General features: G+C 45.4%; 1 protein-coding gene across 1 annotated transcript in view; it reads left to right on the top strand.

Moving 5' to 3' along the window:
* TMEM244 (transmembrane protein 244) overlaps positions 1-14,720 on the top strand; it is a 289,090-nt gene that overhangs the window by 241,542 nt on the left and 32,828 nt on the right. Inside the window, exon 4 of the mRNA XM_086957516.1 lies at positions 11,313-11,438. Within this exon, the coding sequence (XP_086813642.1) occupies positions 11,313-11,438 (126 nt within the window). The remainder of the gene's footprint in view (positions 1-11,312; positions 11,439-14,720) is intronic.

The raw sequence follows: 14,720 nt of genomic DNA, 5'->3' as shown, positions 1-14,720 counted from the left end.
TGTAAAGATTTATTGGTCTTGTCCTTACGCTGTCTCTGAAGCTGTGCCGGGTACAGCATTGCATATTGAATTTTCAGTGCTTGCATCTTTTTCTTTACCAGATGAAATTCTGTTCGCGTTTGTTGGACAGCTGCCGTAAAATCAGGGAACAGCGCAACCTACATGCCTTGATAAGTTGTAGTGCCTTTTTTCCTGACCAGTCGGAGCGCAGTGTCATGATGACAGTAATTTTAAAGGTGAACTGCATCTGTTTGGATTTCGTGCGACCTTGGTCCAGATGTGTCTTGAAGTTCAGGTTCGGCCAATTCGAAAGCCTAGGTATTTGTATGAGTCCGCCTCGGTCAGGGGTCGCTTGTCCAAGGTCCAAATTAATTTATGGTCTTTCACTGCTTTAACCGCATCGCTGCAGCGGCTTTTCCCGCTGTGTGTGGCATTTTCGAAATTACCGCGTTACGTGACGAGCTCAGCTCGTCATCCGCACTCGGCAGGTAAGCCTAATGACGAGCTGAGCTCGTCATCAGCATCGAAGTGGTTAAGATCTTTGCAGCAGCACCTTCATTTTTTGATGGTTAATGGTTAATTGAGCCGAGGTGGTGTAAGCCTCAAGTTTGGTGATTAGTTTTTGCAAACCTACTGGTGTTTGCACTAGTAGAACGATATCATCCGCATATTGAAGGCTAGGTGGAGGTATTTTGCCAAGTTTTGGAGGTTCGGAGTGAATCGACCGAAGGTGCTCATCCAGGTCAGTGATGTAAAAAGGCAGGGTGCCAGCACTCACCCTTGTTTTAACCCGTTAAGATTTGTGATCTTGTTAGTTATGAAATAGTGTCTCACTCACTGTTAATTAGTAGTTTAGCGTCCGCATATTGTTGGCACTGCAAGATGTTCCAGTCAGGCTGCGGCGTGTGCCCTTCTCCACGTCTCCACCTCTCACTACAGTCTCTGCACACAAGTGTTGAACACGCCGCTCCCCAGTCCAGCCTTCTACGGCCTGCACCGCGATTACTCGCTGTACACTTTATTCAAACTACGAGCGAGTTGAGGGAACAGCTCTTTATCCCGCAGCTCCTGGCTTGTGCGCTCTAGCTGCATTAAATAGATATGCTTATGAACTGTAGTTAGTTCGCAGATGTCTCTTCAGCCACCTGTCATCACAATCGCTGCCAATGTACATTGCCGGGCCCTAGCCGATCCCCAGAGTCCGCAACTTGGGCGTCGATCACTTTATCAAAGCTGCGTCATAGGATAGCGATCGGGTCCACAGAGCTCAGTGCTGACCCAGCCTGCCCAGATTAATACAGTACATGCAATCCGCTGCCCCTCGCACACAATACGAGGCCTGCAGCTCAACGTCGTGAAGTGCTACCTGTGTAGCCTGGCAGCTCCGCCGCAGCATACGCCAGGCCGCTGCCGCGTTTTTGTAAGGCCGCAAGTGTGTCGCTCCGGTGGCCGCAGCAGTATTCCACTCCAGCGGTAGAAGTGGGCGGGGACGGAAGGGCACGGCGTGCCCCTACTTCTAAAAATTATTTCAGTCCGTTCCCCTACTTCTTTCTTTAAATAAAGCATCCCGGGACGGCAAGAATAGTCCTACTTACAACGAGAACTTTTTTTCAGCTTTCAGGGGCTGCTCGCACTTCTCTGTTGAACTCCAGAGGCAGCAGCAGCCCCTCCCTGAGCTAGCACAGACTGCGGGCAGGCCCATTGTCATTCCAATTGAGGCTGATTAACCCCTTTGGAATGACAATGCGCCCGCCCACGGCCTGTCGTTAGCATATCCCAGTGAGATCTGCATGAGGTGTCTCTGTATCTGGGTGCAGGCCATGGCTCATTTTGCAACAAATATACGCCAGATTATAAGAGCTCTGCCAATTAAGGTCAGAGTTCCCAATCTGTCAAACTCCAAGGCTTTTATTCTCTTTAAATAATTAATGATTATAAGCACATTATTTTTTCTGGTAAGAGCATGTGCGCTGTTGCATATTTTCTCTAGTTTTTCATTTAAACTATTAGCAATGTTAACGTAAGATTAATTGCATCCCAGGAACCAAGTGGCAACCTTGGGTCACACATATTTTTCATGTTATCCGAAACAAATAAAAGCACCCCTTCTTTCTTCGATGTATTAACCATATTTAAAAAAAAAACCAATGGGTCTCCAGGTGCACTCTATTCCATTTGTATTTTTAACTAGACCTAAAAACAGTAGTGTCTCGTAAAACCTCCTTAGCAATTAACAGAGAATCAATGGATGTTTAATAGTCGATTTTCAGTGATTTCTCACGTTAACTCTTTATAGTGATAAAATATTAGAGTTGTTAAAATGTAAAACAATATAAAAACACTGATAGCAGGATTTACGCCATTTCCCATGGATGTGCCCATAAAATGATTACTACAAAAACTTCACATGACTAAGACATAGGAATACGGGAAGTATAAGGATTAATTAAGAAATTCAAGTCCTGGCAAGAAACAATGAGTTGTATTTTACTGAGTGATTTATGCCAACTGTTTGCATGTTTCTAACTGCTTTAATGTATAGGGGCATGCTTATCACCTAATGTCATGACTTCCGCAGAATCACTACAAATTGATCCTGTACAAAGGATCCAGTAACTCTATCTTAATCCGCTGTCAGAAACACAAGTTTTGTTTCTGGGTGATTCATGAATATGTTGCATTTCCCTGCACTCACTGCTTCTTAAACTACTGTTGGTCCTCCCATATGTGGCAGAACACACATTTACACTAAGCAGAAAGAAGATGTCTTGGATATTGTAAAAGAAGTATGAACTACTTTATGCATCCTCATGTCCTGCGATGTTATGCAATCTTTTCTTTTCCTTTGTCTATGTAAAGCACTCTGATACCCACGGGTCTAGCTAGCGCTATATAAAACTTTATAAATAAATAAAATGTACACTCAACTGTGATTGGAACCAAAACAAGGGCTGTTTTCCAATGCATTTGTAAGCAGGCAAGAGATTGCGAGCAAAAAGGGGAATAAATCAACTCATAGCCAAGAACAAATATTGGGAATTTCTGCTGTGTGTATGCTGCTGCTGTGTGTGCTTGGTGTGTCTGTGTGTGTGCTGTGGGCCTTTGTATGTGTGTGTGTTTTTTATTTTGTGTAACGTAATTGCGTGTGTTGTGTTTATATGTGTGCACATTCTTGTTTTTATTGTGGGTGTATTTGCGTTGTTTATGTTGTGCTTTGTGTGTGAGTGTGGATTGTGTGCATTTGTGTGTGTGCGTAGCACATTATACAGCTGTGCAAAATGATGTGGGGCTCCTTCTGCCCCCACCTTCCTCTTCACCAGCATCAAGCTATGAGTAATGAACATCGACCAACTTTTGCTCCTTCTGCTCACAGGGCTCCACTGCTGCCTTCCCTTTTGTGTGGTACAAAAGGGGGTGATGATGGACGGAGCATCTGAACCAATCAAACACTCACACCCAGTCAACAGATCTGGGTTTAATCCATCACCGTTCTTTAGCCTACTCTGCCACCCCAGTTCAGACATGGCCATATGCAAATCCGTCTGACCCTGTACCTCATGGGAACAGTCCAGTCCGAACTGCCAAGCCATGCCTTCCCTGGACCGGTTCCAAGCTTCGTAGGACCAGTTTCTGGCATTCCAGCCATCTTCAGCCAGGTTTGCTTGAATCCAGTGGCAAAGTGAGCAAGGGACTCACGTCTGAGCATACCCTGCCAACTTATGGCGAACAAAGGGGAGGAGAGGTGACCGGGCAGGAGAGGTGGCCGGGCAGGAGAGATGACTGGGCAGGAGAGGTGACTGGGCAGGAGAGGTGACCGGACAGGAGAGCCGACAGGAAAGGAGCGGTGGACGGGCAGGAGCAGTGAACGGGCAGGAGCAGTGAACGGGCAGGAGCAGTGAACGGGCAGGAGCAGTGAACGGGCAGGAGCAGTGAACGGGCAGGGGAAGTGAACGGGCAGGGGAAGTGACGGGGCAGGAGAAATGACAGGGAAGAAGCGGTGATAGGGTAGGAGTAGTGACCGGGCAGGAGAAAGTGACAGGGCAGGAGAAGTGACTTGTACTTATGTTCCTTGCCTATTTATTAGTATACTATTGCATGACATCTACTGATGTGTCTGCAAAGCATACCTGTTGGCCCAAATGTTTGTCCTGAATTTTGACCCCTTGTCCTGAACTCTTACACTCACTATCCTGAATTTGCACCCATGCCAGTTGGCCACCCTAGTCTGGAGTGCCCACAACCTCCTCCCCCTTCCCTTCTATCTACAGGCACACAAACTAGTTTATTTGAACAAACTGACTACACTGAACTGAGTACCTGTGCGCCCTAAACTGGAAACACATTGAATGACACAAGAGACTTGGGATTAGACAGTGCCGCCAGATCTGGGACTAGTAGAAAGGTCATGAAGAGGCAGAACACACAGCTCCTATTCTAAAGAGCTGGGTGATCCTCTGCCTTGACAAGGCACCGTCTGGGTCACGCTGCTTCCAATCTACTTATGGCAAGCGTGTCTCTGAACCAGCAAGAGGAGAGCTTAGCCTCTGGCACAACACAGGAACCTCTGCCTCAGCAAGGGTTCGGCTGGGAGTTTCCCCGGCCTGGACCCAAACCCATCTCTGCACAATACAACTTCTCTTCAACTCAAAGTCACAGGACTGCAGATGCCATGAATGCATTCTGCCTTTATTTCTGTTCTGTTCGGCATGGCCCTAAAAAAAATTCAAAATTGGCTAGAAGTTAAAAAAAACATTATATTGCTTGTTAGAAAGATTATGTTAAAGGTGCAAACTTTAAAACATCTGCCAAAAGATTATGCATAGTTAAGCACAGGCAGGAATTGTACAGGAAGTTCAAAAGGGTAAGTGGTCCTGTGTGAGGGTCCTTATGAATAACATTAATGTGCTTACCTCAGAGGTCTACCCAGATACCTTCTTTTGTGTACCAAACATGCTCATTTGTGTCATTCAGGCAGGAACCCAATTCAAAGGATATTCAAGAAGAATCTGTATCTTACACTAACAGTGATCCATGACGTTTATATCTAATAAGTATACATATCTGCAGTATTGCATTGAAAAAGGTAACTATGCCGGACTGGCCGTTCCAGGCATCAGGCGTTTCCCAGGGCTACTGGAAGGGTAGGGGCCAGTTTAGTTTGGGGGGACCGGTTTTGTACAAGTGCAGGAGTTTTAAAAACACTGCAAAGTTCTTTGTATATTCAGCAGGTTTTGGTCAACAATACAAGTGCCAAGATAACTTTGGTGATCAATGTACCTGCTGGAGAGCGATGGGAGCGTGTTTTGTCTAGTGGCTGTTTTACTCATCTAAGGTAGCGCAGAGGGGTAATATGCCTGCTGCAAAGAACGTGTACCATGCATATCAAAGAGCAATATGTTATGTGCATAGTTCAGTGGGTACTGCTTTGTGTTCACTTCTCGAATGAAAGGACACTTGAATACATATGACCTGGCAGTTTGGGCTGGACTGGTCCCATTGGGTGCAGGATCAAGACTGATTTGCATATGGCTGGGTCCAAACTGGAATGGCATGGTGAGCAAAAAACAATGGATTTAGCTCCAGATCTCCGTACTGGGGCGAATGTATGACATTGTTCTGCATTCTGTCCATCTTGTTCTTTTTGCTTTTGTCATCCCGAGTGGGACGGGTATGTCCAGACGTGGGTCCTTTGCTCTCCATGCCACTGGAATCAAGCTATCCTGGCTGATGAGGCCTGGAAGCCCGAAACCGGTCCTAGGATGCTTGATTCCAGTCCAGGGAGGACCTGGCCTGGCAGTTAGGGTTGGGCTGTTCCCATTGGGCATAGGATCAAGACTGATTTGCATATGGCTGGGTCCAAACTCGAATGGCATGGTGAGCGAAGAAACAATTGATTTAGGCCAAGATCTCTGTACTGGGGTGAATGTATGACATTGTTCTGCATTCTGTCCATCAGTTGTTCTTTTTGCTTTTGTCACCCCAAGTGGGACGGGTATGCCCAGATGTGGGTCGCGTGCTCTCCATGCCACTGGAATCAAGCTATCCTGGCTGATGAGGGCTGAAAGCCCGAAACCGGTCCTAAGATGCTGGTTTCCAGTCCGGGGAGGACCTGGCCTGGCAGTTTGGGCTGGACTGCTCCCATTGGGCGCAGGATCAAGACTGATTTGCATATGTTGCACACTTTACATAAACCTACATTCTCTATGAGTGTTTGCTTTTTCCTGAATTAAACCTAAAATAAACATGTTTATCCATTGTTTGAATTAAATAACGTTATAAGCTGTATGTGGTCAGTGAAATGCTAAACGTACAAAAAATTGGAATGTTTTGCTATTTCTAGCCACACCCCTGACTCCGCCCACTGATCCAATCTTCGGTTATTCCCGCCCCCTGATTCTCCACCCACAGTTCCCCTACTTTTTTTCCCCACTTCGACCACTGTTCCACCCACACAGCTGCCTCAGCCAGTTCCGCACCGGCAGCAATTAGAGCATCTGGATAGTACAACAAGAGCCGACGCCCTCCGCTATATCTCACTTTTGAGTAGTTCGTGGGCGGCCGCGCACCTCACATCAGACTCTGCCATTAGCCGCTAGGACTCTGCTTGCGTGCTCGCAATATGGTGATATCTCCTTACCACGTTCAACTGGGTTGAGAGGTAGCGCTCGTCCTTTCCGCTGTCTGTCGCCGTCCGATTCCCCGACGGCCGCTATGTCAAGCACTCACCAGCACCTGTGGATCCGGACAGCATTGGGGCGATAACCACTTGCGGGAGCCGCCATGTTGTGCAGTTCTTGCCACTGCCAAAAATATGGCACAGAGCGCTCAGACGGCGGCGTTCTACACATAAATGCACTTCTCTAATGCAGAGTATCTGGTATATGGTCGTTTTTCCGCTGGATGGCAGCGATAGTGAAGGATATTTGCCGGATGGTTCCCCAAGCAACAAAGCAGCACTAATGTGCGGCCATCTTGCTTCAGGCTCCCTAGGGAACCCCATTTTTCTCAATATTCACCATTGGGAGCTGCAGCTTCAGTATCACTCCAGCCTTTTTTAGTAGAAAAAAGTAGAAGGAAATTTCATCGAGGGGTCATGGAGCCTGTTGGAAGTTCCATCTTCATTGTTTGCTATTCCTCCACCACCATCATCACCATAGCCAGAATCTGATCCAAAAAGGTTATGCATCATTTTCCTATATTCTTTCTCCTCCAAAAGTCTCTGGGCTTCTCTTCTAGACCTGTCTCTGGGCTTCTCTTCTAGACCTGCTCTTTGGAGGTGGCGCTGATTTATTTTTCTGACGCCTGGGGAAGGGACAGTGGTGGGGGCTTCTGTGGTTAGACTTCCCACCAAGTGAAGGACTGCATCCTTGTGCAGCAGGCCTCCAGCGAAAAAGATGCAGCAGGTACTGAGGTGAAGGCCGAATGGCGCTGGCGTCCAAGTCCAAGATATGTACATATGTTGGCTGTCTGGCGCATGGGCTCAGAGGGTGCATGGGACGGTGCTTTGACTCTCACAAAGATGCATTACAAGGGGTTGAGAAACGTTGCTGGGTCCGAACCTGGTGTCGGAAACTATGGGTAGGAAGATGCCAGCTATGGGAAACCTGGAGCTGGTGCCGTTGGAGCAGAGAAGCAGAGGCTGTCCAGGCAAAAATTAAGGCAGCCTTGGGTTGGGGTTACTGGCTCGATGCCGCTCGGCGAAGGAGCTGCTAGTTCCACATTGACCAACTCAGTTTTCCAAGGATGAAGATCCTGTGACTTACCTCTGCCATGCTTGTGTTGCTTCTTCCTTGCTTACCTGAAGAATACGGTGATGGTGACCTGGATCGTGGATTCGCCTACCAACACCTGCGCCTGTCATTGTGAGCCCGGGTCAGGAGTAACTTGACGTTACGCTCCGTCTTAGCCTTCAAGTGCATGCTGAGGCAGGATTCACAGGTACAGGAGCTGTGGTCCGCGCCTAGGCACCAAAGGCATGTATAATGGGGGTCACCAATGGACATCTGTCTCTCACAGTTCCACCAAGGCTTGAGGTCCAAGTGTGTTTGAAGAGACATCTGTACTGTACTGAAAGGCATTTTGTGAAGAAAACTCATGACTCAAGAAAGAGCAAGCTCCACAACCACATTGAAGGCATGAAAGGGTTGCTGATATTTCTGCGCCGTGGTGGGTGCTATGTGGCTTCGGCAAGGTCATTTGATTTCACTTCTGGTGTTAATACAAAGCCAGTGTCCACTACCGGTGACTTGAGAGCTTTGAAGTTTTACCGATCGAGGCTGATGCCTGGCATAAGTCTACAGGTGAATAATCTGCAAGTAGAAGTATCCATCAGAATTATAGTGTAGCTCTCTTAACATTATGATAACAATAACTACATTACAGATGCATTTAGTCAAATCTGCTTACATTTTCTATTCGCCTTTTTAGGTCTCGCCTGTCGATGCGCATGCGCATCGAGCTTGCGAGACTATGGGGGCTTATCCACTCTTTAACCAACTTGCAAGGAATCGTGGCGATTCCTTGCAGTGCACGAGAAATTTAAGCTCAATGCGCATGCGCATTGAGCTTAAAAGCGCGTGCACATGCCCCCAGCCGCCTGCCTTGCCTACTCTCTCTTACAGCCTCCCCCAGCTCCGCCCCCTCACTTCTTGATTGCACGGCCGCTAGGCCGTGCCTCCCCTACTCTCCTCCCCCCTCCTCCTCCTACTCTCCTCCCCTGCCTGCCGTGTCGCACCTCTCCCCGCTCCGCCCCCTCCCCTGCCCGCCGTGTTACGGTCTTTGCAACTCCCCAGCCATATGTTAAAACCCCTCGTGTTCTTGAAAAAAGTAAAAAGGTCCCATAAATTATTCTCTTATAGCTATTCGCCGGCTCTTAGAAGTGAGATTAGCTCGTTTTCGCTCGCATATCCATAAGGTTGCTGTCAGTAATTCTTACCTTCTCGGATTTCATGAAGTTATCGAGACGCCTCCCGGGGTCCTCGAGGCAGAGTACGCTCGAGTGAGAGACTCCCGCGTTCCTGTTGAAATACTATCTGAGATCTGCGTGATCTAGTGGTGTGTTGATTTCCTCCCTTGTCTACCAGTGTAAAGATCGAGGAAGGACTTCTGGTTTGTCGTTTACACTGCGGCCATCTTTAAGGACTAAAAAGTCCGCTCTGTTCATTATTTTTGGTAATTGTCTATATTATATAACCTCTATTTGTGCCGTCTTTGCCTAAGTCATTTTTATATTTATTTTGGGTTGTATTTGACACTCATATCTATAATTGCTCAATCCCTTGGTGCAACTGTATGATACTATATGTTTAAGTATCGCAGATATCAAGACTACAAGTACATGTGAAAGTACGGCAGCCATCTTGTAAAGCCGGACAGTTAGTACGTTCATGCTTATCTCTGTATGTCCTATCCTAATTACAAATGAACCACCAATTTGATCGCCCTAATTTCTTATATTTTGTGATTCCTTATTTATTTTGGTATAAAGAGAAATGTTTTTAGGAATTGGACTATTTGACCATTTGCTTCACGAGTGTGGTCATCCCATATGTTAGTCTCACTGAAGTCCCTTGTTGGGTATCCTATGATAAATATTAACGTTCTTGTGTTGAGCAAGCCAATTCTCCATTGTTAAAGTGATTGTGCTTAAAACTATATATGTCCATCTATTAGAGTCAGTACAATGTAGTTGACTGACATACAGTGCTTATACTTAAATGATCGACAAAATCCACATCCACCACCACAACCACCACCGCACCACAACCACCGTGACATCCACCACCACATGCACCACCGCATCCACCACCACCACCGCATCCACCACCACATCCACCACATCGACCATCACCTCCACATCCACCATAACATCCACCACCACATCCACCACATGCTCCACCGCATCCACCACCACCACCACCACATCCACCACCACCACCGCATCCACCACCACATCCACCATCACCACCACATCCACCACATCGACCATCACCTCCACATCCACCATGACATCCACCACCACATCCACCACATGCTCCACCGCATCCACCACCACCACATCCACCACCACCACCGCATCCACCACCACATCCACCATCACCTCCACATCCACCATGACATCCACCTCCACATCCACCACCACAACCACCACCGCATCCACCACCACAACCACCATGACATCCACCATATGCACCACCGCATCCACCACCACCACCGCATCCACCACCACATCCACCACATCGACCATCACCTCCACATCCACCATGACATCCACCACCACATCCACCACATGCTCCACCGCATCCACCACCACCACATCCACCACCACATCCACCACCACCACCGCATCCACCACCACATCCACCATCACCTCCACATCCACCATGACATCCACCACCACATCCACCACATCCACCACATGCACCACCGCATCCACCACCACCACCGCATCCACCACCACATCCACCACATCGACCATCACCTCCACATCCACCATGACATCCACCACCACATCCACCACATGCTCCACCGCATCCACCACCACCACATCCACCACCACATCCACCACCGCATCCTCCACCACATCCACCATCACCTCCACATCCACCATGACATCCACCACCACATCCAACACATGCTCCACCGCATCCACCACCACCACATCCACCGCATCCACCACCACCACCGCATCCACCACCACATCCACCACATCCACCATCACCTCCACATCCACCACCACATCCACCACCAGGTGCAAATGCAATGTTCTTGGATTTTCGTCACAATAAAATACACTGAACATAATCTTCACAAAATTAATTTACAAACGTTTAAGCTATTACCATTATAAATTACAATAAATTTTATTTAAGTATTAATTATTTACAAAATTAAAAGCCATTGTTATTTGCAATATCAATACATCTAAGTCACGTAAAGACAACACACATTGCATTACAAATGCTATAGGTGTCACATTTGCAAAAGTTAAAACTATTGACATTGTAACTGACAAAGCTATTACTTTTGCTATTTTCAAAACCAACACATAAATAAAAAAAGTGTCCTTTACAATACCAATTGCTCAAACTTTCCTAATGCGAGACCTATTGCATTTCCAATGCTTGTTTTCTTTAATCACAGTGTCTGTACCCTGTTGGCCGTACCAATACATTGTGGGTTCTTTAGAGGTCTTGCAATGTGTTTGTTATTAACTTCAGGTGCTTGTAGAAAATGTCCTTGCGTGCAAAATGGGGTGGTGCAGCTTGTGGTAAAAAAAAAGTAGTATTATTCTCTCCGATTTACCTCTACAGTGAACCTTCTGTCCATGGAGCTAACCTACTTTACCTGCGGCCTTCTATTTGCTGCGGTGGTGAAACGTTGGGTCTGGGACTATGCCATCACTGTTACCTTCATCCATGTGGCACTGACGTCTGCAGGTGAGCATCACCTAAGAATTATATTGATATAGCTCTTTTTATCTTGTTAAATACAATTCGTGTTAAAAACGACTTTCCCCACAACTATTGGCCAGTCTAAATCAGCTGCTGGCTCACAACCTACCTTGTAAACCAATTCTCTGTAATGGGAGTTTCAGACCTTGGGTGCCATCCTTGGGAATTCAGATCACCCATTACCACCTCAACGCCAAGGTGCCTCCAACCTGAGATGTATGGACACATTTGGAAATATACTAAGAAAACAACTTAATCATGTAAATTAAGGTTCAAAAATATTTATAGCTTCATTCCGTGCAATAAAACCTGCTGTATCCACTCAGGATGACCTTAATTTCAGTTATAAATAATGCAATACAGCTGGTAATTATACTCCATGACCATATCATTCATTTACATAATTTTCTGTAAGAGAAAATCAAACATGAATAACAGTGCACATCTGCAGAGGATACTAACTTAAGCAAAGGCTACAAATAAAACCATATTTAATATCATTGTAACATAAAACCAACAGTGTCCTCCTCAAGTTAGACATAAATACTCTGCCCTTAGTAATAAACCTTGTGTAGCATACTGACATGTGGAGCAGTTATTTATTAAAGTTATTTATAAAATATTACCAAAGTCAATTGACAAAATATGGCTATCTTTATCTAAGAGTCTCTAGGAAAAATCTGTAATGATTTAACCAATCCTAAACTACCAGGAGCTCAAAGATCGAGCTGGGGAATGTTGTGAGATGCTTAATGCAACTTGAGGATGAAGTGATGGAGGAACCAGCAAAAAGGATGACTGGCTCTCTACTTGTTGATGTGCATGTATTCTAAAACGAGTTGGCCGTTTGTTAAATTATTTGGCCACCGCACCTTCGGGCATCTCATTGCTTCTACCTTCACGACTTGCAGTTACTCCTCCTCACCTTTCTGCCACTCCCTTGGGTAGGCTACCTGGCAACATTTACTCGGGGCCCTCTGGTCAAGCATGACTTCAAGAGAGTAGGAGACTGCAAACTATTGCATCTTCCTCCCCTATTTACTTGAGCCCTGATGGTCCCTTGACTCTCACAGGCAAACGGTGTTGACATTAAACTTACTCTGAATATGACATTAATGGCCCATGTGATTCTTGTTATATTGATTCATACATTGATCATGACCCGTGTATCACTTTGAACATTTGTATGCCCAGGTCCCTAGTGATTCTTGGGTTTTCCCCTGCACGCTTAAAACTGTAAAAGGAATGTGGAGGCCACAGGAAATCTCTTGTTATAACATAATAAAATGTCTGTCCAGCCTCCCTATTTGGGCATTTATTTGTTGTGCTTGATCTGTGTTCCAATGATGCACCAAAGTCTACAAAAAGAAGTGTGATGGGTTAAACAATAGGTCGATCATTCTAAACATCATGCTAATATTTTGAAGGTGTTTTAAAGACCAGTTCAAGAGCAGTAGGTCTAAATTAAACACCCGGTTTGTTAGAGAATATGATCAACTAAATCTACCTGAGAATCAAGGGACTCTAATGCCTGATATGAAAACTGAGACAAAAGGCATTGCATCTTTTGCTCTTGACCAAAACCTTTCAAAGACATAGCTTCCACCTTTTTCAAGATCAGGTCCATACTGGAATTTTGGTCCGGGTTCTCATTAAATAAAGAATCTGAAATAGAGAGTTCCAGTTTAGTTCAGGTTAAGGCAATTTTCTTTTTATCTTTTTCTTTAATCATCTCACACAGCATTTGTGAGATTGTTGTGCGGGTTTCCTCATTTGTAATACGAGTTTGAACAAAGTGTATTCGGATGCAACCAAAAAGCTGCTGAGGTAACATTTGTATGCATTTTGATACAAATCACAGTTCTCAAATGTGACCCCGAAAGGTACAAGTGTCCTGCTCAATCAGCATGCCAGGAGTTAACTTTGAGCACCATAGCGTGTAATCATCTTGATGAAACATTTTCTTAGAAAGGAGTGTTGGTAAAAAAAAAAAAAAATGTGTGCCCACAAGGTTCCCTTAGACTACACAAGCAAGAACTAATGGAAACAGACCACTACAGCGAGCCAGCAGCACAGCACAGTATGTGTATTTATTAGTGACAATATGCTCTCATTATTGCAGTTCTATCAGTTTATCTTCACATTCCACTGCAGGATTGAACTGATGCACGCTGTCTTTTCTCTCAGCCTCTGTGTTGAAGTTCCTAGTCTTTCTGCTGTGTCTGTTGTTGTAGGTCCCCTGGGGGTCATGTTCAACACTTCCTTGGCTCGAGGCCATGGCCTGGGCCTTTCTCCCTCCATAGTAGTTACGTCACTGATTGCACTTTAATGCCACTCCAGAAGGATTTCTGAATATTAATTTTTTAACTATGGCTGCACTGATTATTACAATTTTCTTGCAAGAGATTTTTTAGAAATAAGTACTAAAACACAGATTATGAACTGGTCAGAATGCCAGGGCCATCAGGTCTGACCATGTCTCATCCAGCATTCTTCTAACAGAATACCAAACCCCAGCTTCAATCTTATTTGCACATAACTTTTGGGTATCTGTTTAGGTATAACCAAGAGACCGCTTTAGCAGTCTTGCCAGTCTCATGTTTTCCAAAAGTGTCATTATAAAAATACATACATCTGTACATGCATAAAGGGGGTTTGGGTCTGCCCTGTTCATCCATTGTTCTGTTCAGGTGTCATTCATGTTTTGCTTCCACCCACCCCACCATGACATACAGCATGTGGCAAATGGTGTGCCTGAACTGCTGCATATTGCACGTTAGCACAAAAAAGGCGAGCTTGCCATGACCAAACCTAATGGCTTACAAAAAACTTTGTTTTGTGACCTACCTTTTTTAATTAACTTACTTTTTTTTTTTTTACCTATTTCTGATTGGAGACTCTTTTGTAGATTCACTATCGTTGCTGTAGACAGATATACTTGAACGTTATTACTGAGCAACTCATCCCCAGTGTGAGAAGTTGGCCTGGTATCTGATGTTCACTATTCTAGTGAGCACCTTGCACCAGTCCAAACAACCCTTATGGTGATGGTTGTAAAGTCAACCTTATAGACCAGCTATCCTAGAGGTAGCATGGACAAAGCAGTCTTAGGCTAAACTCAAGAGGGCATGTGAAGCCAGCTGTTTTACCATATGCAATCCCTTTAATACCAAATGAAAGGACACCACACAGGATATATATTCAAAATATATATGTATTTATTTCTAAACAAACCCCTGAACTCTTTATGAGCACAGAAGCACAAGC

Source organism: Lissotriton vulgaris, chromosome 2_1 (genome assembly GCF_964263255.1).
Source record: "Lissotriton vulgaris chromosome 2_1, aLisVul1.2, whole genome shotgun sequence".
In the NCBI taxonomy this organism is placed as follows: domain Eukaryota; kingdom Metazoa; phylum Chordata; class Amphibia; order Caudata; family Salamandridae; genus Lissotriton; species Lissotriton vulgaris.
Note: the sequence above shows the minus strand (reverse complement) of the source record. Positions and strands in the feature narration are given on the sequence as shown.